The 24,569-nt window shown below is 39.2% G+C and overlaps 1 protein-coding gene and 1 long non-coding RNA gene across 2 annotated transcripts; one reads left to right on the plus strand and one right to left on the minus strand.

Annotated features, from left to right (window-relative positions):
• Window positions 1-1,763, minus strand: LOC121523358. Its single transcript, XR_005993047.1, has 3 exons — window positions 1,460-1,763; window positions 1,243-1,375; window positions 1-139 (listed from the first exon to the last, which is right to left on the minus strand). It is a non-coding gene; the product is annotated as an uncharacterized LOC121523358 (long non-coding RNA).
• On the plus strand, window positions 1,288-24,193 carry pdik1l (PDLIM1 interacting kinase 1 like). Its single transcript, XM_041808208.1, has 3 exons — window positions 1,288-1,429; window positions 10,282-10,577; window positions 23,274-24,193. Exons 2-3 carry the CDS (start codon window positions 10,293-10,295, stop codon window positions 24,012-24,014), a joined length of 1,026 nt encoding a protein of 341 aa, XP_041664142.1. The 5' UTR covers window positions 1,288-1,429; window positions 10,282-10,292; the 3' UTR covers window positions 24,015-24,193.
• Window positions 24,194-24,569: the final 376 nt, after the last annotated feature.

The raw sequence follows: 24,569 nt of genomic DNA on the forward strand, positions 1-24,569 counted from the left end.
CAAAAAATATTAGCTCATTTTGAATTTGACAAAAACAACAACACATCTCAAAAAAGTAGGGACAGGAAAACAACAGGCTGAAAGACTAAATGGCACAAATGAGTCTCTCAGATGTCAGGATGGGCAGGGGTTCACCAAACTGTCAAAAAACATGTGAAACAATTTCAGAAAAAATTTCCTCAATGTAAAATTGCAAAGACTTTGAATATCCCACTACCTACAGTACATATCATCAAAAGATGAAGAAAATCTTGAATATCTCTGTGTGCAAGAAACAAGGCAAAGGTCAGTATTGGATGCTTGTGATCTTTGGGCCTCCATACGATTCTGTACTGGAAATCACTGCATGGACTTCTAGAAATCATTGTCTGTTCCTTTGCCTATGGACAGGTCATATGGGAACAGAATCTCAGGGCCAAAGCTCATATAGAATGGACTGAGCAAAGTGGAAAACTTTTCTGTAGTAAGACGAATCAAAATTCTTTTTGGAAACCATGGACAGCATGCCCTGCCAACTAAAGAGGGGAGGAGCCATTCAGCTTGACATTGGTGCACAGTTCAAAAACCTACATCTCTGATGGCATAGGTTTGCAGTAGTACATTGGGCATTTTAAAAGGAATTATCAATGTCTGATATGTTGTTTATATTCTCTTGTGAATAAAATATGGATTCATTATATTTGCAAATCACTGCATTCTGCTCTTATTTACATTTTACACAGCATCCTAATGTTTTGGGAATCGGGGTTGTAAGTGGCAGAAATTCAGAGGCTTATAATGCAAAAGTTGGGCTATTATTAGTGTGTCAGTATTTAGTTGTAGGTTTCTTTAGTTAACAGAAATGCGGTCTAAGTGGTTGGAAAACACTAATTTAGCTTGTTGAAAAAAAATAGTAACATGTTACATGCTTATGCTGAAGGATTTGCAAAATAATGTACAAATGATCATTTAATTAAAATAAGAGCAATAAATTGACTATTTTTTCAAAGCAGCATAATGTTTTCTTTTTTCAAAACCACAGCTTTTTAAAGCTGACCGCCCCTAAAGGTCTCATCTTAAAGTCGTCCTTGTAATGCCCAATTTTATAAAATCCCTATTATTCTTCCCTCTCTTCCTTAAAATGTATTATGTTGCATATCTCTATAGGTTTCCTGGGATTTCTTTCTTTCACACGAAAAAAATTCCCACGGGGATCAATAAAGTTTCCCTGTTTCGGATTTGGATTATCTGACGGGAGTTTACTTTGAAAGGTGAGGCCGGAAGTCATCTCATCGAAGCTGTACCTCTGCGCTGCTCCGCACAGCAGCTGCACGCGCTCACGTCCAGTGTTTGACAAAACCTCCTCGCGCGAGCAGAACGTGTGCGGCGGTAATGGCTGCCAGGGAGAGGGAGGAAGACAACAAATGAACCACAAAGAGACGATTCAAAGGTGAGACCGACAACATGACACCTTACTAACCTCTGATCCACGGACACTAGTTTCTCGTCTGCTGTGGATACTTATCGACTTGTCTTTCAGGTGTGCGCGCGTGGGGAATGTGGTTATTTGGATGACACACACTAACACACACACAGGCACGAGCACACACAGGACAATAAACTGTCAATACTCTGATCACGCTGATCATTAGCGGCTGTTCCGAGCCCCCGGTGTAGGTTCGGTGAAACATCAGCGGACATGTGTTGGGGTTGAATTATGTAAGCTAGACGCAGACAGGCATGTGTACCAAGCTGTGGAGAGCTGGACTCTTTGTTAGCTGCTGTTAACGTGATTAGCTAACGTTAGCTAACCAACATCGTTAGCTGTTGGTGTCCAGGCCACAGAGCTGTTAGCCTGTTAGCCAATCAGGCGACTGGATACCTAATTAGCCCGTTAGCATGCTGGCTATCAGTCATTCTGTCAGACAGACAGCTTTTCCTCCGCAGACTTTGAGGAGATAAATTATTTGTTGTTTCAAGTGCCTCCCATCTGACCTTATTTACCTTTTATATTACGATAAGTTTTTAGGTGTGTCCATTTAAATGGTATTTAAATGCAGTTGTCAGAGTACTAACACTAGTTAATAGGAACAACGAGCTACTTCAGATATTCTTCCTGCTAACTTTGCGTTTAGTGTTGGTTCTGTTAATGATTGAAACTGATGTTTTGCATTTTTGATTAATATATCATGTAGTTAAATCGAATAGTCATTAAAAATGCTACTTTACACGTTTTGCTGCCATCTGACTAACTAATAAGCTTTTCTATCCTAATTTATGGTTGCTCAGTTAATCATGCTACTATTGTTGGCCCCCTCAACAGTTCATTTTGATAATTGGCTAATTGATTTTTGATTAGTTAATGAGAAAAATTCAGTGTCCTATATTCCCTCCTGGTATTTAAACACACCTACCAGTGCCGAATGATTTTTGAAATAGATATCTGACTGCAATTTTTTTATGACTCATTTTGATATGCCACACATTGAAGGTATAGATTATTTTAATGTCATTCTCATTTTTAATACAATGAACAAGGAACACTAAGGAAAGTAGGTTCTTTTACAACTTATGGCAGAAACAAATTTACATTTGAATGTAATACTGTACTATTAATGGAATTGCAATTATAATGACAATGTCATACTGTGCAGTTACATAGTCCAAAAGCTGCAGGTACTTTTTGTATTATCAAGTACTTAAAAGTTTGCAAAAATATGAGAATAAGGACCTTGAAGTTTAAGAGTGCGTCACTTTTTAGGAGTACCTTTATTTTTAAAAAGATCAAACTTTTGATTTTTAAAACAGCACAGTAATGACTTTAGGTTTTGTGTCTTTCAAAATGCTGCTTGATATTTGCGTGTTTTGATGTGTGAATGTCAAAACTATCATTATTCTCTGCGTTTCCTTGATAACGAGCAAACACAATAACTTTAATGTAGTGTTTCACAATAGCAGTTGCAATCGCAAATTGAAGTATTGTCCATTATAATGCTGATGCTTGACATATAGGCTAAGCCTTTTTTATAGTCATTTTAGGGCCACACACTTAATCGTGTAACTATTGTTTGCCCCTTATCTGAAGATTATTGTGATAATTGATTTATTGGTTAATTAGTTTCTGATTAGTTAATGAGAAGGATTAAATTTATGTCTTTTTTTTCTCTCCATTTATTAAAAACCCAACACAGACTTTGCTTTAACATTCCTGAGCTCTTCAAATGCTACGAAACAGGGCTGAGCAATTAATCAAAATTTTACTGGAGCTATAATATGGCCTTCTGCAATCTGCATGCAGCAGGAAATGCATTGTCTCCAAGGTTTGCAGGCTCTGCTACAATAAATAGCTTTAAGAGCAGCCATAGACAAATACCACATACAGTTAAGTCTGTAATTATTTGGACAGTGGTGCAGTTTTTACCATTTTGATTCTATTTAATGAATTTGAAATGAAAATATAATTACTTGGATACTTTGAAGGAATGCCTATTAATTGTATTGGGATACTTTAAACATTGTAGTAAGAGTTCTCTTACAACTATCCTTGGCATACATTTTTATCAGAAGAGCTACAGATTTAGTAAATTAAACAGCTTCTTTTTAACATCCTTGCAAAGAAAAACCTGTTAATGGTTGCTGATGAACATTTTGACTTAAAGCTCATTTATTTACCAGATTTAAACACAGCTTAAGCTGACCAAGTGGTGTTCAACACAGCTCAACTGTATGTTTGTGAGGTGAACAGCTCTGTGCCTCAAAAAGTGACACAGCTATCAAGCCACATGTTGATTCACTTCATTTTCCTAGCACAATTTTTATGTCATGGTCATGCAGACCTTAAAACACATTTCCGGCACATTTCAGTATCACACCTTCATCAGGAAGTCAAACAGACGCCAGGAAATAGTAGATCTTTTGAAAGTGGTACTCCATCGGGCCACTGAAGAGGCCTGCAGAGGGTGTGAGCATACAGAACCTCCAGCAGATGGAGTTGTATTGATCGAAAAAGGTATAATCATGCAAAAATAGATAAACAGTGAAAAATTCTTCAATAACTGTCAGTGTTTTGACACACTCTGTAGGCCAGCACCCTACTAAGTAAGTTTGACTTCTTAAAGGCCTGATGTCGAAGCACCCCAGAAGTGTGTTTATCGTTTACATGACCATGCCATTACAACAAAGCATTTTATTTGTTTACAGAGAAGACAGTGGTGTGTTTTTTAGTCCTGAGACCAAATGAACACTATGCCAGCTTGCACTGTCTTTTGAGATAAAGAAGCACTCCTCTCTAAAATTTTCTACCTTTTTTTATTTTTACTGATTTATTTTTGCAACCCTAAATCTAATATTTCTGCTTTATTAAATCCTGAAAAAAATACTATTGTAAAACCCTGAAACTATTTACTTATATAATAAAAGGAAGTTAATTGATAAAAGCCCATTTAATGTAAATGTGTCAGATATAAACATTCTTACTTTCCTTTCTGTCAAATGAAAGTTTTTCATGTTTATGTTTACAACCTATCATCATAGATTTAGATTTTAGGACTGCGGCTAGTCACATAAAGTTCTAGAAACTTTTTCCATGCCATGATTTATTTAATCTTTCAATAAATTAATCAGTCAAGTTTCCTGTAAGTGCAGAAGACCATAGAAATCAGTCTAAATAAATGCGCTTCTTGGAGATGACTTGTGCTCAGTTTGTCTTAGATCTATTAAATACCTGCATATCTCAACCTGATTAATCCTCATTTTAATAATCGTTAGCCTGATTTTGAAATGCTTTAATAAAAATAGACTCTACTTTTAGTCCTGGTGCTCTTTCTGGTCCAGCAGGTATACCAGGTTTATGTAACTACATAATAAGGACATGAAAGGTAAATCATATCATTTTACCTCTCCTGGTAAGGTTGTGTTTTTTCCACACTGCCCATTTTCAGAGTAAACTCCTATGCATTATACATGATGCTGCAACTTCTGGAAAGTGTCACATAACGTGAGCAGACGCACCCATCAACTAGAGTCCCCCCTGGTGGTTAAATGCCTCAGCGAGGTGTAAAATAACCAGACAGTGAAAGTACAGTGGTGGGTCAAGAAGAAGTGTTACCGTGGTTGTGTGTTTTGTAGAAATCTTCTAAGCAAGAGATGAACGTGAGGCCCAGAAACTTTGAGCTTTGACCTATGACCTCCAAAATCTACAAAATTAACCCTTGAGTCAGAAGGTGTTTTACGGTGCATTTCCACAGCAGTACCATAACAAAGCTTTGCTGTCACAATGCCATGAGGTATTCATATTGATACTGCAACAGTGTGATGATTGGTGTCTCTGCTGGTTAATTCACATCTGTTATGGCTTTTCAGAATAAGGGGAGAGGACGGGAGCTCTCCAGGTGATTCCAATGCTTGCTTTTGTAAAGCCTTCTACAGAATGTGCGTTTTTAGCAATGTTATATGTTTCTGGCATGCTAGACTGTGCGACATGAATCTCATAAGATATCAAGTTTGATGTGTGCAGACTGCATGATGACGACTCTCAGTAAATGGAGCTGGCTACAACATGCGCTGTTAGTCGACGTATTTCGTAGTCACACTGTGAGATGCCAGACTGCTTTTGGTCACCATGACAACGGCCGCCTGTCACAGTACAACATCGGACCAGTTTTAGAGTCAAGACTAAAAAATATCAACACAATGGGTTATCTTTCGTCTGAGACAGTCTAAAGTCGTGCAGTGTTTTCTAGGCTTGAGGGCTGTTTCAGTCTGAGTGCATGGTGGCTGCATCAACACTTGATCTTTCCTTATGGCATGTATGTTAAAATGGAGGGTTTCCAGACTTGCCTGCATGTGTACAATGTCTTACAAGCAGATAATCTTGAGAATAGAAGGCTTGCCCCCCTTTTTTTTTTTCTTTTTTTAAACCCAAATTGATAGGAAAATGTTACATAGAGTGCCATATTTACCTTTGGCAGATATATTTCTCTGAGTCTACTTGCTTGGCTTTGGAGGAAAATGCAGAGAATAGTGACAGTTTGTTGTGTGTATTTTTCCAAATCAAAACATGCAAATATAAAGTCACAAAAAATATAAAACCTGATGTTTTTACAATACTGCTTTCAAAATTACTTTTTCCTAAAAAGTAAAAGTTTTTTCTTTTCTGAAAATAAAGATGCTTCTACAAAGTGCAATAGTGGCACTATTGTAGACTTAAATGCCATTCTGGAAACATTTTTTTAAACTCTTCAAGTTCAACCTAATCTTAAATAATTGCAGCCTTTTATGAGATTATGTATTTGCACAGCCTGACATCAAAAATGCGATTGTGATTAGATGAACTGTGTAGCCCTACTGCCAACATTGACAGAATTTCTCCCAGGTAAGATACACACAGTACAGTTACACTTCTGGTTTGTGCTTTTCAAAGTAAAAGCCCAGTTTGTTTCTGTGGAGAAGCTTGCCACTTTTGGAGAGGGTGCTTATATTCTGAAATTTTCCAGGCTCCATTATACAATGGGTAAAGTCACGACTAGGGAGATTTTATAAGGTAAAATGTATGGAAGTAAGACGCAGTCAATAAGCGGCACACAGAATCCTGATGTGGAAGCTGTGACGCCAACATGCACCCAGCGTAATGCATCTGTCATTACCTCTGAAGACAACACAGAGGAGGGATAATTTTTTTTTTTACCCTTTAGACTTCTGCAACATTCACAGCAACAGAGAAAAAACAAGGTCATAAATATTTAGCCTTGAAACAGCACTGTTAGTGAGCCTAGAATGGGAATCTGTGCAAAGTTTGATGAAAATCCCTCACTCTTGAAGCATTGTACACAGGAATGTGCTGGATGGACGTATGAACGTATGGCCTGTACTGTCCCTGATGGGGGGCCTTGGAGAACCCTGTAATAGACACCAGTTTGTTAAACTTGGTGTCGGATTAACTGGTGGTCACACTATGGCACTGATATGTGGCATGGAATTTAATTTTATTAATAGAGGATATCTATAGTGATCACCTTGAACATGATGTACTTTAAAGGTGATAATAATGCTAGAATGAATGCTATGCAGGGTCCTACACTAGATATATACAGTTGGTGCTTTCATCATAATGTGACGACATGAAAAAGAAGAATTAGACTTAGTAGTAGAAAAAACTTTCATACCTTAGAGAAAGATAATAAATGTAAATACATCAGAATAAGAGGATCAGGCCCCCTCTGGTCTTTACATTTGAACCAGGAGAGCTGTGTGTGAGCAGCCAGATCTGTTTGGTTCAGTTACACCCATAAGGAAACTTCAGGGAGATTATCTGGGTTTATTCAGGAGTTTGATAACAGGCCAGGGGAATTTTAAGGAAACGTGTTTCTCAGACTCAAGTGAAATGAATTTCATGGTTTGGGGGGAATTTTCCATGTGATTGCAGCTAAGGGAGAATAATGTTGGCTTTCAGTGTAATCTCCAGCTAGGGCTCCAGACTGGGAACAAATAGGACCAGACTTTTATGTGTGACTGGGTCAATGAGGTCAAAATATAAAGTCTGTCAATGATCCAACTGGGTTCTGAAAATCAAGTTGTCTGATTATTTTAACAGGATGAGATTGGGTTCTGAAATTAGCTCATCCACAGCTGCTTTGCATAAGGGAGATTTTAGACCAGAGGGGATATGTAACAAGGTTTCAACTTATGCAGCCAGTCATAATTATACTGCTGTTGTGTTCATAGCAACAGGTTAGCCACTCAGAGTATTTCTTCAAGGCAGAGGTTTCTATGATTCAATGTGGGATTGCACTCCTTCTGAGATCAATTATACTGACTGGCTATGGTGGCAAGGCTAACCTTGTTAGCTGAGATGAGCTTTCCTACAAACTCAATGGTGTCATCAGCAAGGATTTGTGTTTGGGATGCACAATAGTAGATTTTTGTCAATATGCCGATGTTTATATTTAAGGCGTCATTCAAAATGTTCAGGGCTCATAGTGGGCCTTCTTGAATGTGTAGCACCCTAGGCAGTCACTTTTACCTGATGGTACAGTTGTGCGTTTGGCCCATATTTAAGGATGATGTGCGATGTACGCTACCAGTATGTAAAGATGACATCTGCTGTAAATATTGGCAGAAATTTGTATATACTTTATGAGCTAATGTCTATTGAAACCAATATGCAGGTAATATTTTGCATCCCTAATGGGTGTGTAGGAAAACTTTGCTGCCATTATGATGGTACCACCCCCCCCCCCCACACACTCTAAATGCGATTTTTAACAGGTGTAGGACATTTGCAGTCTTTCAAAGACATCATGGCATTGCAAAATTATTGCAATTACATTTTAACATTGCATGAAATGTGTGAATATGATAAATTTAGGACTGATCAAATTTCTTGTCAGTGATCTCTAGGGATGTGACAAGATCTCATGCCACAAGATCTTGCGAGACTGAAATGGCGCAAGATTTCTCGTCACAGTGAAAAATGTTCTATTAAAGAGGCCAGTTGAAGAGGAAAGCACTTTGTTCTTGTTTCTGACACTAAAATAGTTTGTGACAGTAAAAGATACGGAGCACAGCTGATCCTCCAGCACCTATCTGAATCACCACTGACATTTTCCTTTGTGCGTGCACCTTTGTTTGAGCCACACGTTACTGTTACCATATATTCTGTTATTAAAGTTAAAAATGGATTAAAAAGCATAAAATCTTGTTTTGTCTAAATTTTGTCTTGCCTCGTTTCATTAGCAGAGTGTCTCATGACACCCCAATCATCTCCCATCCCCACTAGATGCTAGCATTAAATTGGTTGTGCACGTCAGAAGAACAGCTGCTTCTGACATCAGTTCATGCTGCATTATTTTTAGAGGGGTCCATGTCTGTCAACAGGGCCGATAACAGCTGACATCGAAGCCTAATCGATTCATCGGTGCAACTCTACTTCACTATTTCACGTGCACCTTCACTGCCACTACTCTGCTCTTACCACTAAAATAATACTAATGAAATAACTTATTGCAGATTTAGGTTGAATTATAATGGATATAATCAGAAACTCCTTAGAAGTGATATTTTGACATTATTATGCTATTATTTAAGAAATCTGTGATTTTTATTTGTAGAATCAGAAGTGGCATTATTTCTAGCAAAAATCTGAAAAACTCAATTTGAAAGCTGTCGAGGAAACGCTCATAAATTAGCCCGCAAACACCATCCCCCAATGTGAAGCACTCGGGAGGGAATCCCTCCCCCAGTTTGAAAAAATGAATTTTCAGCCCAGATGCACAGGGGCCCCAAACGAGCACTCAAAGGAGGAGAGCGAAACGGTCGTCAAGTTCAATTATCCTTACAACACAGCAGAGGAGGAATGTCCATTCACAAAATTCAAATCCAAAACAATGAGGGAGAAAAGGTCCAGTGTGCCTGTTTGTATTTTTATTTTACAACTATCTGTCTGACAGCAAACTTCTAGTTGTAAGTATATGAGTACTGCAGTATAAGTAAGGGTCCTACTGATTAACATAGGTCATTTATTGATTCCATTAACATCATACTAAATGAATGAGTGAGTGCATGAATGCATGCATACTGCACCAGAATAAAGAAAGTGAACAAATCATGCAGAGGAACAAGTTGAGAAATTCAGCTGCATCATTGCAACAGAGTCTGGAGCCCTGCCAGGACATTACAAAGCCAAATAACAGCAGCATGAAGTTGTTAAAGTTTTCAGATACTTTTTCTTCCATGTGTTTGAGAAACATACAGTTTCTATTACTTTAATGATCACTAGTTTTATAAAGTTACAAAACTAAAAAACACTATAAAACTTTTGATTAACTAAGGTCCATGAATAGTGCATTAATTTTATTTCCAATCACAATAATCCCATGTGCTTTTGTCCTCCACAGTATAATAAAATAAACCCATCACTGCTCCTCAATTTCTCATTTCAGTGTAAGAAAAATCAGACAGCTCATTGGACAAGTCAAAAGTCACCTGAGCCTTGTTTTATCAAACGTTTATCTTCATACAGTTCATGTATTTCCTTTTCAGTCCATAACAAGTTCCTTTTCCCGTGGCTGAGTTCATGCCATGATCTTTGGTCTACCCAGGGCTCCTTATTTTTCTTTCAAAATAAGAGCAGGTCCAAAAAATAAGTCAGTGACTCATAGTTTAAGACAGACCAAAAATCCCAAATGAAACAAAAAAATTTGAAATGTGAAATAGTTTTCTGAAAGTAAGCATTTTATGTGTTACTTAAGTGAAGCAGATTTAAAATATATAAATGAATAACCCATCTTTTTTTTTTGTCCACAGTGAGGACTAGGATGGTAAGCAGCCAGCCGAAGTACGAGCTGATCCAGGAGGTGGGGCGTGGCAGTTACGGTGTGGTCTATGAGGCAGTGGTGAAGCGCACAGGGGCCCGGGTGGCGGTCAAGAAGATCCGCTGCCACTCTCCGGAGAATGTGGAGCTTGCCTTGCGGGAGTTCTGGGCCCTCAGCAGCATCCAAAGCCAGCACCCCAACGTCATCCACCTGGAGGAGTGCATCCTGCAGCGGGACCAGCTGGCCCAGAGGATGAACCATGGCTCCAGCTCCCCGCTCTACCTGGAGGTGAGGATACAGGGTATACAAAGTAGGGACAGGCAGTGAAGTTTAACAGTGATGGAGAATTGACTCTCCTTTGTTGTTCAGCAGTAAAGATGGTGAATTCAGAATTTCAGATGCTGCTGTGTCAAGTAGTTATTTTCCTAGGTGACTTACTTAAACCTGGTTAAACTCCAAACTCTGTTATGTTGACTGTTAAAAGTAAAAAAAACAAAAACAAAAAAATGCTGAGAAACGGTCAGCGCATGTAGTGCTTGTAACTCCCACCAGCTTTCGTTGTGCTTCATCAGAGGTCCGCACAGTCAGGAGGCGGCTTGTCTCCTTCTTGGACCACTGCTGCTTTTCTTTTACACCTATGTTTTTGCCCTGTTGTTTTGCCAACTCGTTTGAAGCTCTGTTGTTTATAAATGGTGTTATTCCTGGCTGTTTGTACGTTACAGTCTCGCCCCTGGCCACGGATGTAGACCTTTGGGCCCTGATGTAAACCTGTTTCTTTCTCCTCAACCAGCAAGGAACTGGTGCTACGCTAGAACCTGTTTGTCTGGCTCAAACCAAGTTCTTTGGCCTTGGCTCTGAACCAATCCTGGAACTGGCTGGGTGAAAAAGAGGGAAGTGGCCACAAGGGACAGTCGGCTGCATAGTTTAGGCAAAGAATTTGTTCAAGATTGTTATCTCAAATGATAAAAAGAAAATGAAAGTGCTGGTTCAGTGGACTAGTAATTCTGGTGACGACTACTAAGGATGTGATTGCACACATCTTTAGTGTTCTCAAAATATGTCACTTATTGCTTCAGTGCCAGTTCCATATAACAAATGCATTCCTGAGAGTTGATGTGATGCTGGCAATCCACCTTGAGAGTAAAAGCCTGCGTAAGAGGGTAATTATGAACTATAGAGGGGTTGTTATGATTAAGGATGGAGATTGAAACCTAGTTCCTCAAGGACCTGGTTCTTCATTTTTTAAAACTCCAAAATCAAGGACATTTTAGCTCATCGATACTGCTGTCAGATATTGGGGTAAAACATGCATCAGCTCTTGCAAGGAGGAACATCTGCTCGTAGCACATTAGCATTGTGCTTCAAAGTAGACCCATTGGGGTTCCTCAACTGTTGCATGAAAGCCAAAATAAAAACCCTGAATGCTGTCAGGAGTAGCATGCACAGGCATCAGGTCTGTTATCCTCCTCATCTGCTCAGATAGGCCTTGAAATGTGCTCCAGATCTTTGTACCAGGTCTTGTAATCAAAAGTGGAAATCCACTATTGAATTTGTGTTGATATTTCACTTTGTATGAGACAAATCTAGAGGTTATGGAAATTTCACTTCTTGAATTAAGTTGCAGCAACAAAAAGAATTTTCCATGAAATTCTATTTTTTTAGACACACCTGTAGTATTAATGAGGACTTGCATCTGTAAGAAGTTTTGATAAGGGTATCAATATTTATTAAAAAATCAACAAGCCTAAAGAAATCAGTGATCCCCTGACTTCTGAGTCCGATCATTTCTCTGGCTAATTGTGCACATCAGTAGTTTGGATCTCTAAATGCCATTTGCTTGCTTCAGTTTCAGTTCTATAAATGGATAGAGATGCAAAGTTGATGCATATTTAACACTTCCTTCTCCAGCTTCAAAGTAAAAGCCTGCATAGGAGGATGATTATGACCTGTACTAGGGTTGTCATCATACCAGGATTTTAAACTTCAATAAGGTATGAGTGAAAATTAAAAGAAATGCCGTCATGGAAACAAATGTAAAAGTCCTAACTTAAAGCTTTATTATGTAACATTTGATGAGAACCGTGTAGAATCAACTCTACCCCCCCCACTTCTTCTCCATGTTTGAGCTCCATAGCTCCGCTCCTCTTCTTACATACCTCCTCGCGAATGTGCAGGACGCTGAATCAAATACTGACGTGGCAAAGCTCTCGTGGAGTGATTTTGCTCTGCTTTTTTACTGAAATCAATGGCCGAATCACAGGCAAGAAAACACTTCATCTCAGCATGAACAAATTCTACACAGGACTGAACACCGCTGGTAACTCCCCCATTGTATCAACTTCTCACTGAGCTAAGAGGCGGAAGCGCATCTACTACAGCGGCCAACAGGAACACTCCCTCTGACCTGAGCCGTGATTGGCTGAGAGTACTAGCCTCCTCACTGGCTGGAGCACTGTCCCTTGCTGGTTTCCCTCAAGTGAGAGTGCAGCGTGAGGAGGTCTTGCAGAAGTGTGTTATTCTGTTAGATAGCTTCAATAACAAGACCCTGATGAGTTGTGTTGTTTGTGTGGGCATACGACACTAAAAATAACTACTACAGCTTTAAGCGTTCATGAATGGGTCATTTCTTGTTTCTAAATGAAAAATTGCAACCAAACTCCTGCACATCATCCTAATTATCACAGATACTTGGCAGCGATTCAGTACTGAAACACTGACATTCATGCTATTTGGATGGTGCCCTCTCCCTTCGCTTCTGGCAGATTTGGTGGAAATTATTTATTAATGGCTAAAGTTTCATAAAATCTTCAGCACTTTTCGATATTATTGAACTTGAAAATAACAGTATCATTTTAAAAATGCACAGCATCAACCTTAACCTACTGTATGCTGCCGATTGAGTATAATAGAGCCGTAGCTTGCAGAGGTGTGCCTTGAGGAAAAATCTTCCTCAATTTTTGCAACTATGCATTAGTTCAACAACTGTACAACAACTAAATGCACTGTAGCGTGTTGTAGAGGCATGTTTGCATGGATATTAATAAGCGCTGAATGATATATTGTATTTCTATTGTTATGGCCATGTGCAAATGTGCAAAATTCAGGTGACCTGATGCACCTCACACTGCCCTTTCAATGCTTTTGGATTTTAGCCAAAATTGCATGTTTTCTTGTTTCTGCAATGAACGTGCATCAAAGTCTGCTTGAAGTCCTCATCAGAAGTCAGAGAAGTGAGCTCCTTATGTGAGGTGACATGTGATGCTCCTAAATGATATTAATAAACTGACCGTTCGTAGCACGGCATTCATTGAACCATCAGTTGGGCTAGTTGGCCTGATCATTTTGGTCAAACTAAACTCTAAATGTTGTTGGAAATTGTTGATATCATTTGAGAAACATTGTGGTAAGATTATTCATAAAGCAGATGAGGGAAAAAGGTTGGCCAGCCTGCTCTGTCTCCTCCTCCCTCTGTGTCTCTGTGTCTCTGTGTCAGAGCTGCTGGCTGCACAGTTTGAAATTTTAAATCTGAGTATGACATAAAAACCAAGTAAGATTTTTTGTTTTTTTAGATTTTTTTAATTGTGCATAAAAGGCACTCAATGCAATATCTATTTTTTCCAATATTGTTCAGCCCTAATATGAATCTGCTGGTGTGTCTTGAGATATTGGTTTGATCTAAAGTGTGGTACAAAGTTTGAAAAACCACTGCACTGTTGGTCGCTCAGCTCTGGGTAAGTATGTTTTATAAAAAAGGTAATCATAGCAGATTTAGGTCTACATTTGGATCTTTTTTTTTTGCTACTGTAAGCTTTTAAAATTGGTGATGGAGAGCTGAGATGAAGCAGATTTGGCTTTGGCTTTTTTTGTGTATGCTTTTGAAAAGCTAACATTGTTAGTAAAGATAGTAAATGGGCACTTGTGCTTCACCCTCATTCTTACAGAAATCAATAAAACCATGACATTATGGATCAACAAAAAAGCTGAAAACATTTTGCTTTGGGTTTACAATGTGAAACGGTACAGCACTGTCCATCAGCAGATTTTTTCCCCCTCTTCACATCAATTTAGAGTTAATTTTAAGTGCCATCTGAGCCCTTATTTTGAGCTGTAATATTCCATGTCTCTATTTAGTAACTGAACACTTGAAGGGTACGATTCACTTTGTATTTATAAGCACTGTCAGTGTAACAACGAATTTTCCTGCAGTCCCATAAAGTAATTTCCACTCAGACAACACTTAAAACAATGGCCTGCATATCTGCTAATGCACAGGGAGTGATGGAAATTAATGTTGTCCATATTATGATGCAGTGCACTATAGATAGATGGATAAAGATAGTATGACACATTGGGGGGGTCTGTTTTATTTAGTTGTCTTTATTTTGGAAAGGATGATAATGCTACATGTTTTTGGATCATACATTAACAAAGTTGGGGAGTCAAATTTTCATGTATGTTATGTTGTGATCTGTTTATCTAAATCTGCTGTAGTTTTACACCGGTTCCAGGCTGCAAGGCTCTTTCAGTATGTCTGATAGTGCATGACATTCCTGTCCAGAGTCATAGAGCTGATGGCACATGTTAGAGGATAGACAACAGTGAGGAGAGGAACCCAGCTTGACTTCTACCCATGTGTTTACAACACGTGGCTAGTCAACAAGTGTTTCAATGTCCAGAAATAGGCCTATACTATAAATTTTGTAATGAATACAAAGCCTTTTTGATTTACAGAGTGCATTGTTCTGTCTTCTGTTAAATCCTGGATTAAAGGGGAATGCTTATTCTTCCATCTGCTGCCAACTATTCTGATCATATATCCTGTGTTGTTAGGTTGTTGACCTTTCCACTATGACAAAGTAAGTCATTAGCAGCAAGCTTGAGGCTTATTATGGGGTTGGGCCTGTGTTTTGTTGACTGGCAGTCAAAGCTGCAATCATTTAATTCAGCTTGACAAGTATACAGAGCAATATTTCCCTTAAAATCTGCTGTATAACACCCATTTTTGGTAGTTGTTTTTTCACTCCAAAAAGTTAGCTGCCCTTTATATACTGGTGTGATCAATACACAGGTATAAATTGCTTAAACGTGACCACAAGTGAAGTCACTACCATCACACATGAATGCAACCTGATGTCAGAGGTGAGGAATATGGCCTAACATTTATATCACAGTATTTTGTTGCTCTTTGCAGTAACTGTTTTGTGTTGTATTATTACAAAAATAAAGGGATAGTGCATTGTTAAATGCATATTAAGGCACTAGAACCCACTTTCTTCCCCTACAAACCTGTGATGGCAAACCTCAGCTCATGTCTGTGCACAAAATCTAACACGTCTGATAAGTCTCTGTAACTTCAGTTCTCAGTACCCACACTTTGTTACTGAATCTGTGGTTTCAGGTTTCATTTCTCTGCTGTTGAGTCAAAGCTGTCAAGCTGCTACTGGAAAAACTACATTTCATGATGTGGCTGTCCACAATTAAGCACTCAAACAAAGAACAGCTTTACTTGTGAAGCGTGTTTGTCATTGGTTTGATTTAGCTTAAGCAGAGGCAAGTGTACAGAGCTACAGTGTAAACAGCTGCTCATTTGACATAATTTAGAAATACAGCTCACTTATTTTTATCTTAATTGATGTAAAAAAAGAGTTATTAGTTAAAACAGATGTTTTATAGTTGTTTAAGCAGTTTAAATGGAGATATTAATCACTGCTGTTTGGACTGGGACCAGAAAAGGGCTACACAAAGCAGGCATGCTCTGTTAATCTTTGTGTTTTTACAGACTTGATGGAGGTGGAGGAATGCAAAAAGGAAAACTGCCTTTGTGATAAAAATGACAGAAACTTGCTGGCAGGGGAAAAGGATAATAACCAGACAACTTGCAAGGTATCCAAAAACACCAGAATTGGTCTTAGTTTTTATGTTTAACCCTTTACCTCCTGAGTTTCAAATGGTGATTTGGACATATTTTGTTATTATGGCTGTAAGTCTAAAAGTTTTGGTCCTTTTTTCCCAGGAGTACTTAAACTTGACTTTTCAACAGCTGGTTAATGATTATTGCACACTATACAGAATTGTCAGCAGTTTAAAAGAAGAACAATACAAAACTGGTGTTTTGCTATGAATGCCCATGTCATATGGTTGCAAGTACCGTAATGCGCCATATAAGTGCGCATGCCCACAATTCTCAGCTTTCCAACACAGTTGGAATTTTTCTGATGGGACAAACTTTGATGGAGTTATGGTAATATTACTACAGATGTATTAAACACAGCGCCGGTGCTCCGGCAGTAGGTTAAGGGTTAAAAGGTCTTAAAAGACTTGAATTTGTCTTTTGTGTGTTTGCAGCAACCCTGTCAACAGTGCACTTCTCATTTTTTTAAGTGCAGACCTAACAAGGGAGAAAAGCAGTTAAAAAGTGGTGCAAACAGCTGCCAGGTACATTGTGAGCAGTGCCAGTGTTTGTAATGAGTGGGGGCAATTTTTGCTTGCTAGGTCTTGTGACAGTGGTGCCTGTGCCCACTTGAGTTCATGACAGCACACACCTCAGCACTTTATCCTAATGTATTACTCGCTTTGGTATGTAGGATGCAGCCAACTTTAAAAAGAAAAATAAGTGTTAAGGTTTGGCTTATACAAAAGGTTTTATGGCAGAGTTTCTGCAACACTTATTTGTCTCCGGCCAAAATGGCTCACAGTCTTAAAGAATTCCGGCCTTTTAGAATGACTACCAGACATTTATTTTAGATAGTCTTGTGGCCAATAACCTGTAATTAGCAGCAGTAAAATGCATAAATCAGAAACACTGTGATACAGTTTCATGTTAGTGCAAAAACAGGTCTGGGGACACAACTTTCTTTCCCAACATGACCCAAGACCAAGAAAGTAGAAAGTGAGTCGACAGCAAACCAAAGTTATTGTTACGCTGTTGTTATAGCCTGTTAGGAACATATTACACATGACCAGACCTTGGAAATGACTGTGGAAAGACAGTCCTTTATTAATCTTCGCATAAGTTGTTTCAACAAACATAAAAAATTGTAAACTGTCGTTACCTACATGCAGTCAGCTGCACATTATATGCCATTAGCTCTGAGTTAGCCTGTTAGCACATTAGCTGCTACCATTTCTTATTGCCCAACCAATAAACTAAACAGTGCTCCATGAACTAGACACCACCCTAAAACACTGCATAACAAATGAAAATTGAGTCTCATCGTCAATTGTCCCATATTGGTCCTCATAAACTGATGATCTCAACTGTAACCTCAGCTAAAATGGTAAATCCAACCATCATGGTTTTTCTTTGCAGTAGTCCTGAAGAGAGACAAAACCGTCAATGGTGGATCAGTGGTTCAGTACCTCTTATCGATTGCTCTTCACACACTGCTGTTGCTGATTAGCCAGGACGTCCTGAGCATAAACACCCAGCTACAGGGAAGAGAGATGGCACTCCCCATTGGCCCCAAGTGGTCCATGCTTTTCTGTGTGAAGTAACCCCACTTTATCTTACAATTGGTCATAGGAAATTTTAGTCACTTATTGAAGTCCACTGCAACTCTTTTGTCAGCCCAGGCCCTTCCTCGTCTCGGCTGCTGTATTGGTGTTTGTGACGCTCAGTTATCAGCATCTCCCTTTGTTTTGGCTTCTTTATTGCCTGTAGCAATAACTAACTCAAAATCCTTTCATACAGCTGGTTTTATTTAACCTTTATTTAACCAGGAAAACCTTATTGAGATTAAACATCTCTTTTAAGAGGATCCTGACCAGAATTTCCCTTTGAATAGTTCCAACCTCCCTTTAAGATGGGCTTTGTTTGGCGTCATCTGGATTGATATCATGAATATTACTTATTTAAGCCATGTGCTATCTTCATAGTAAAACAACCCCACCGCTACATGGGAACAAGGTTGCAGCTAAATTTCTTTGAGTTTATATTAAATGATTTTTGTAATATATCCTCTAGGTAAAACGATTATTCACTATTTACTTATTTGATAATAGGCATATTTTCCAGCTGGGTAGATTGTCCATTAATGATTTCATTTGTCAGACCCTGCCTGAGAAACCGGCTAACGGAAACTCAGCTTTACTGTAAATAAAGCTTGTTGAGACAACAAGTGACGAGTTGAGGTAGGCGGAGCAACTCGTAGACTGTCAACTTCACATCAGCCACTCAGGCTGAGAGCATAACTACCGTATTACAGATAGTAGAGGTGCAAACTCGAGGGAGAATAAACAGATAGTACTAAACGAGCTACCCAGCAGCACACTTAAAACAGCTTTTTCTATTTGGGTAAAGACTAAAACCAGACTGTGGCTTACAGTGCATGCTGGTGTGACCTATAATCTGGATTTTAAGGTAACAACACTATTTTAATCTCAAAGAGGTTAGACAGCACTTTATTCTGTTACTGGAGGATAATATGAAATGAAGAGGAAACCAAACAGGTGTGGATATCATTTGGTTACTGGCTCGGATCACAAGGAAGTTTAAAATTCTGCTGCCTTGAAGTCCTGCTCTACAATGTTTTGATGTTGCAGTAGTTGTTGTGCAGAACATCAACACTTTAGATAAAGAATAAGCGCCTGGTTTATCCTCCTTTGTGTGAGCTGCTATTCCACATTAGCAGCAGAGCTGGATGTTTCTGGTTGGATCTGAGTCTCCACCGTCACATGAACGTGTTGTCAGGTTGAGGTAGGGGGCCTCCTCTCCCCTCTCCTCCCCTCCCCAGTCAACCTGTCTGCAGCCTGTCATGTCGCAGTACCTCCCCGCTGTCTGACGGCGGGCACACAGGCGCTCTGCCGGTGCCTGATTATAGTCTCTCAGCAGCACGCTGTGCTATTGTCACACCGTTCATTCAGTTTTCTGCAGCGCTAGCATTGGACACTTTCCCAGAATCCCTTTCATTCCAGCTCTTTTTTTATTGGGCTGTAATGTTCCAGTACGTGCTTTCAGAAGAACACATGATAATGGGGCAGAATTATCTGACCGCACCAACTGTGGGATAATTTGCATCCATTCTTTTTGGGCAGTGGATTTTTTGGCTGCTGGCATGTCAAACAATTTGCAGCCATTTGTTTACAGCAGGACTTCACCAGGATTTGCCTACAAAACATATTCAGAGCATATGTGTTTCTGTAAAGCACTTTACATAAAAAGCTTTCACGCAGGGCTTCGTCAGCTCACAATGACATCTATCTTCATCATCTTCTTGGACGTTTATTTTCAGGGCTTTTTCTTGTTCTCACACTTCTTACATTAACAAGGCAAACACTCTCTTCTGCTTTGTCTTTGGCTGTTAAAGCGAAATAATTGGGAAGTGCATTTCAAGTACAATTACTATTCGAAAGTCATTGGTGAAAATTCAAATTAAATTCAAGCTAATTGCTGATGACCAAATTTCCTACAGCTAGACCGGAATGTTCATTGTTGTCTCTTTACTTGATGCTAACACATTTGGTTTTTCATCAATGAGCTAACAGAGTCAACATTTTGTGAGTGCACTAATTCTAATTAAAGAAGTATTTTTTTGCTTAATTTGTGAAATTAATTTGACAACAGCTTTAGATTGCCCTACAGCCATCAGCCCTTGGTTGTGCTGCATTACAACCAGGTGCTCGTTAAACAAAAGTAAAGAGATTTTAGGATGAGACAAAATTTGTATGAAAACTAAGAAATGCTATAAACTGACTATTTTAATATTAAAAAATATAATTCCTGAATAAAAGGCCTTATCATCCATATTTATGACATGCTTTTAACATCTTTTTTTCTCCAATAAATAAACATTTGTGGATGTTTTTAATGGTTACGGCTCCTGTCAACACTATTAAGAATAGATACAAAATATATGAAATTATAAAGTGTCTCTTCATGTCTCTATCTGCTATTGAGGGTGAAAAATAAAGGAATCCAACAGTTCCTTGCAAAACCATAAAAAAGAGGCCCACTATGGGCAATATACAGGTGCATCAAAAAAAAAGAGAATATTGTGCAAAAGTTCATTTTTTTCCTGTAATTTGCTTTAAAAAGTTAAACTTCTATATCTATACATCTGCATCTCATACAAAGTGAAACATTTCAGAATGCTTCTCTCTTTTAATCTAAACGATAATGGCTTACTGCGCACAAAAAAACCTCCACTGTCTTAAAATATTATATATAAAAATCAAATTTGAAAAGGTTTCCTTAGTCTTCATTCTCTCACTCTAGTTCAGTTCACACAACCACAGTTATGGGGCAGACTCATGACCTGACTTTTGCCCAGAAGACAATCATTGACACCCTTCACAATGAGGGTGAGCCACAGAAGGTCACTGCTGAAAGGGCAGGCTGTTCTCAGAGGCTGTTTCAAAGCATATTCATAGAAAGCTGACTGGAAGAGAAGAGAGGAGAAAGAAATGGCGACCAAGCAACAGGGGTGATCTTACAAACAAAGCAAAGCAGATTCAAGAACTTCACAAGGAGTGCACTGATGCTGAAGTTAGTGGATCAAGAGCCACCACACACAAACGGGTCTAGGAAAGGGTCTACAAATATCATGTTTCTAGTGTGGAGCCACTCCTGAACCACAGACCTCATTAGCGCCTCACCTTGGCTAAGGAGAAATCAAGCTGTATTGTTGCTCAGTGGTCCAAAGTCTTAATGAAAGTAAATTTTGCATTTCATTTGTACATCAAGGTCCTGGTGTCTTGAGGAAGACGATCTGCTGAAACGCTTTATGGAGGTACTGATTTCCTTTTGCAGCAGGACTAGGCACCTGCCCACAGTGAAACCAAAACTACCAGAAACTGGTTCTCTGACCATGGTATTACTGTGTTTTTTTTTTGGCCAGCCAACTGATCTGACCTGGACCCCATAGAGAAACTGGAAAAATGTTAAGAGAAAGATAAAAAACACCAGACTCAACAATACAGGCGAGCTGAAGGCTGCTATCAGAGCAACCTGGGCTCCATAACACCCCAGCAGTGCCATGGACTGATTGGCTCCAAGCCACATAGCATTGATGCAGTATTTTGGGCAAGAGGACCTCCAACTAATTACTCAGTACATAAATAGGCATAATTTTCCAGAAGGTCAACATTTCTGTATTAAAAATTCTTTTTTGCACTGATGTTTTGTGATGTGTTTGAAATATTTCTCTTTGTATGAGATGTATCTAGAATATCTTGAAGTTTCTCTTCAGGATTACTGCTTCTGATGATTTGAATATTCTCTTTATTAATTGCCTTCAACCCTTGCCAAAATAGCACATTTATTTGTGTATTAAGATTAAAGCTGTCATTTTTTGAGATTGTTTTATATCTTTTTTTCCCTAAACAGTACCAGTAATGTGCCATTTCTTTCAAACTACTGGAATAATTCTTTTAAAGCTAATCGTACATTACTTGGAATTAAATTTATGTTCATTTTTCCTGCAGCTGAAAAATGAACATTATCATCTTAAAGTGTTTAGTCATTTCCATTATTCTTTTACAACCTGTTGCTTTTCCATATTTAATGCTGAACATCATCTATCAGACTCCAGAGATACATCCCAAATTAATCTTAATTTAACATGAGATGGATGAAGCTTGCAGGTTTGTGGTCGGCTGTCAGGAAGAGAGCGATGAAATGAAGTGACTTCCTGCTGCAGACTTCAGAGATAAGAGGCCTCTCACTCCGCTCTGTTTTGAAAAATGGCCTCAAAGAAAGATGGCAGACGACACGTGAGGAATACAAAGAGAGAGCAACTGTGCTTGTTAAATTATGAGGGACGTTTTCTTCTCCCTACATCACAGAGCCGTTTCCCTTTGTGTTAGTAATTATGAAAACTAGACCAGGCTGAAGAGCTGGTTGTTTGTCAGTAGAGGTAATGTGTAAGTATTGAGGTATCTCAGACTTAGAATAGACTTGGTATTTATTTTTTCTCTTGTTACTCGGCTGGAGCCTGCAGTGCTTACGACAGTATACGTTGCTAAAGCTTAAATGGCTAATACTCAATATTTGCCTTTAAAAGAGCAAAATAGCTGCCCAAAGATCATGAACACATTGTTCCTCTAAAAACTCATTTCCAGTCAAAGTCTGTTTATGGAACTACATTGTTTTATTTTTCTTTGAAGTTAAAGAAGGAAAGTAAAGGTGCTAAAATGTGGCTTAACATGAGGACAAAATTATGGCCCTCTATGAATGTAATTTCTTTTAAAGTATTTCCCAAATGCTGTTAACCTGAACCAGTCAGTAGCAACACTGGGTCTGGTTTGTCACTTTGTCTTCTAACACGACAGCTACCCAAAACATACGCAACTCCTGGTGAAGATCTACCTTCAGAAAACCAAAGTGAACGTTATTGACTGGCCTGCACAAAAACCATACCTGAATCCTATTAAAATTTCTGTCCATGCCAGAAGACGCATCAAATCTGGAGGAGCTTGAGAGATTGGCCAAAGAAGAATAGGCTAGGGTTCCTGAGGAGACTTTTCTGAGACTTTTAACAACTACATCAAATGCTCCAGGCTGTTGTCCCATAAAAAGGAGACACAACTGACTATGAGCCTCAAGGGGGCTAATAATTTTGACCCTGGTAGTTGTTGTGTAATAATTTTGTTTCTGTGTGGAAAGTAAAATAATGTAAGCACCCAAAATAAAACCAGGGTGTTTGGAAAATCTGTGTTTAAAAGTCCTTACTTGGGAAAAGCTGAAATTTTCATACGGGGGCTAGTAATTCCATTCTCATCTGTAGATCAGTTTTGTCATCAGCCGTGATTACTGAGAAAATTGAATGAATCATAGTGATTGTATTGCTTTAAATCATGCCCGACTGAGAAGTATAAAACAAACTTACAGACAAGCAAATACCTTCTATTTTTGCCTAGTTATAAGTTTTCAAGAAAATGTGAAGAATTTCACAGGTATATCACAGCTTTAGCAGCCTTTGTCTGACTCCACCATCAACTGTAGTGTCATATTAACTCAGTTTTTCTTCTTTTGTGCTTCTACTGCAGCTGGTGGAGACGTCTCTGAAGGGCGAGATCACATTTGACCCGTGCTGTGCCTACTACTTGTGGTTCGTCACCGACTTCTGTGATGGTGGCGACATGAACGCCTACCTGCTTTCCAGGAAGCCCAGCCGCAAGACCAACACCAGCTTCATGCTGCAGCTGGGCAGCGCCCTAGCCTTCCTGCACCGCAACCAGATCATACACCGCGACCTCAAACCGGACAACATCCTCATCTCCCAGGCCTGCACGCCAGCCGGCTCCTGCGAGCCCACCCTCAAAGTGGCTGACTTTGGCCTGAGTAAGGTGTGCTCCACCTCTGGGCTCAACCCAGAGGAGCCGGCCAGCGTCAACAAGTGCTTCCTGTCCACGGCCTGCGGAACAGACTTCTACATGGCCCCCGAGGTCTGGGAGGGACACTACACGGCTAAGGCGGATATCTTCGCCCTGGGTGTGATTATTTGGGCCATGGTGGAGCGCATCACCTTTGTGGATGTGGAGACTCAGAAGGAGCTGCTGGGGAGCTACGTGCAGCAGGGCTCAGAGATTGTCCCTTTAGGGGAGGCTCTGTTAGAGAACCCAAAGATGGAGCTGCTGATCCCTGCCCGCAAAAAGAGCATGAACAGCCACATGAAGCAGCTGATCAGGGAGATGCTGTCGGCCAACCCTCAGGAACGGCCCGACGCCTTTGAACTGGAGCTCAGACTGGTCCGTATCGCCTGCAGAGAGCTGGACTGGGACACGTGATGGACGAACGAACGGAGCCATTGACTGAGCTGATCAAGCACATGTACACATCTTCTCTTTTAATGTTGATCTGAAAGGTCACACTATGGGAATAATGTTTTTTAACTAGGGAACAATAATTAGAATAGTCATTGTTTGTATTCATTCTTAAAGGAGAATTCAGGTTTTCTTAAATCTCATATGGTTTTACTTCTTTTTGAGTCCGAATGAAAAGAAGGTGGAAAAGATTTAAAACAACTCCTGCAGACTGCAATACAGCATTCAGATCCAAGTATGTCCCCTAAAAATGGCCATTATTGTTACTAACAGGCTCAAAATGAGACTTAAAGTGTCTGAAAAAGTTGAGAAAAAGGTTAATTTCTGTGATGATTCTTTTTAAAAGGTGTAATTGTCATGATAATAGAACTTTAATTTGAAACAATACCAAAATCTGTTTATATAACACAACAAAAAACACAAAGGGAATAAAGTAACAGGCAGTTTCTTGGTTTTACTGACCAACAACTGCAGTCAAGCTCCTGGTTATAGTCTGACTACTGCAATTGGTAATATTTC

This window comes from Cheilinus undulatus, linkage group 16 (assembly GCF_018320785.1).
Source record: "Cheilinus undulatus linkage group 16, ASM1832078v1, whole genome shotgun sequence".
Lineage (NCBI taxonomy): Eukaryota > Metazoa > Chordata > Actinopteri > Labriformes > Labridae > Cheilinus > Cheilinus undulatus.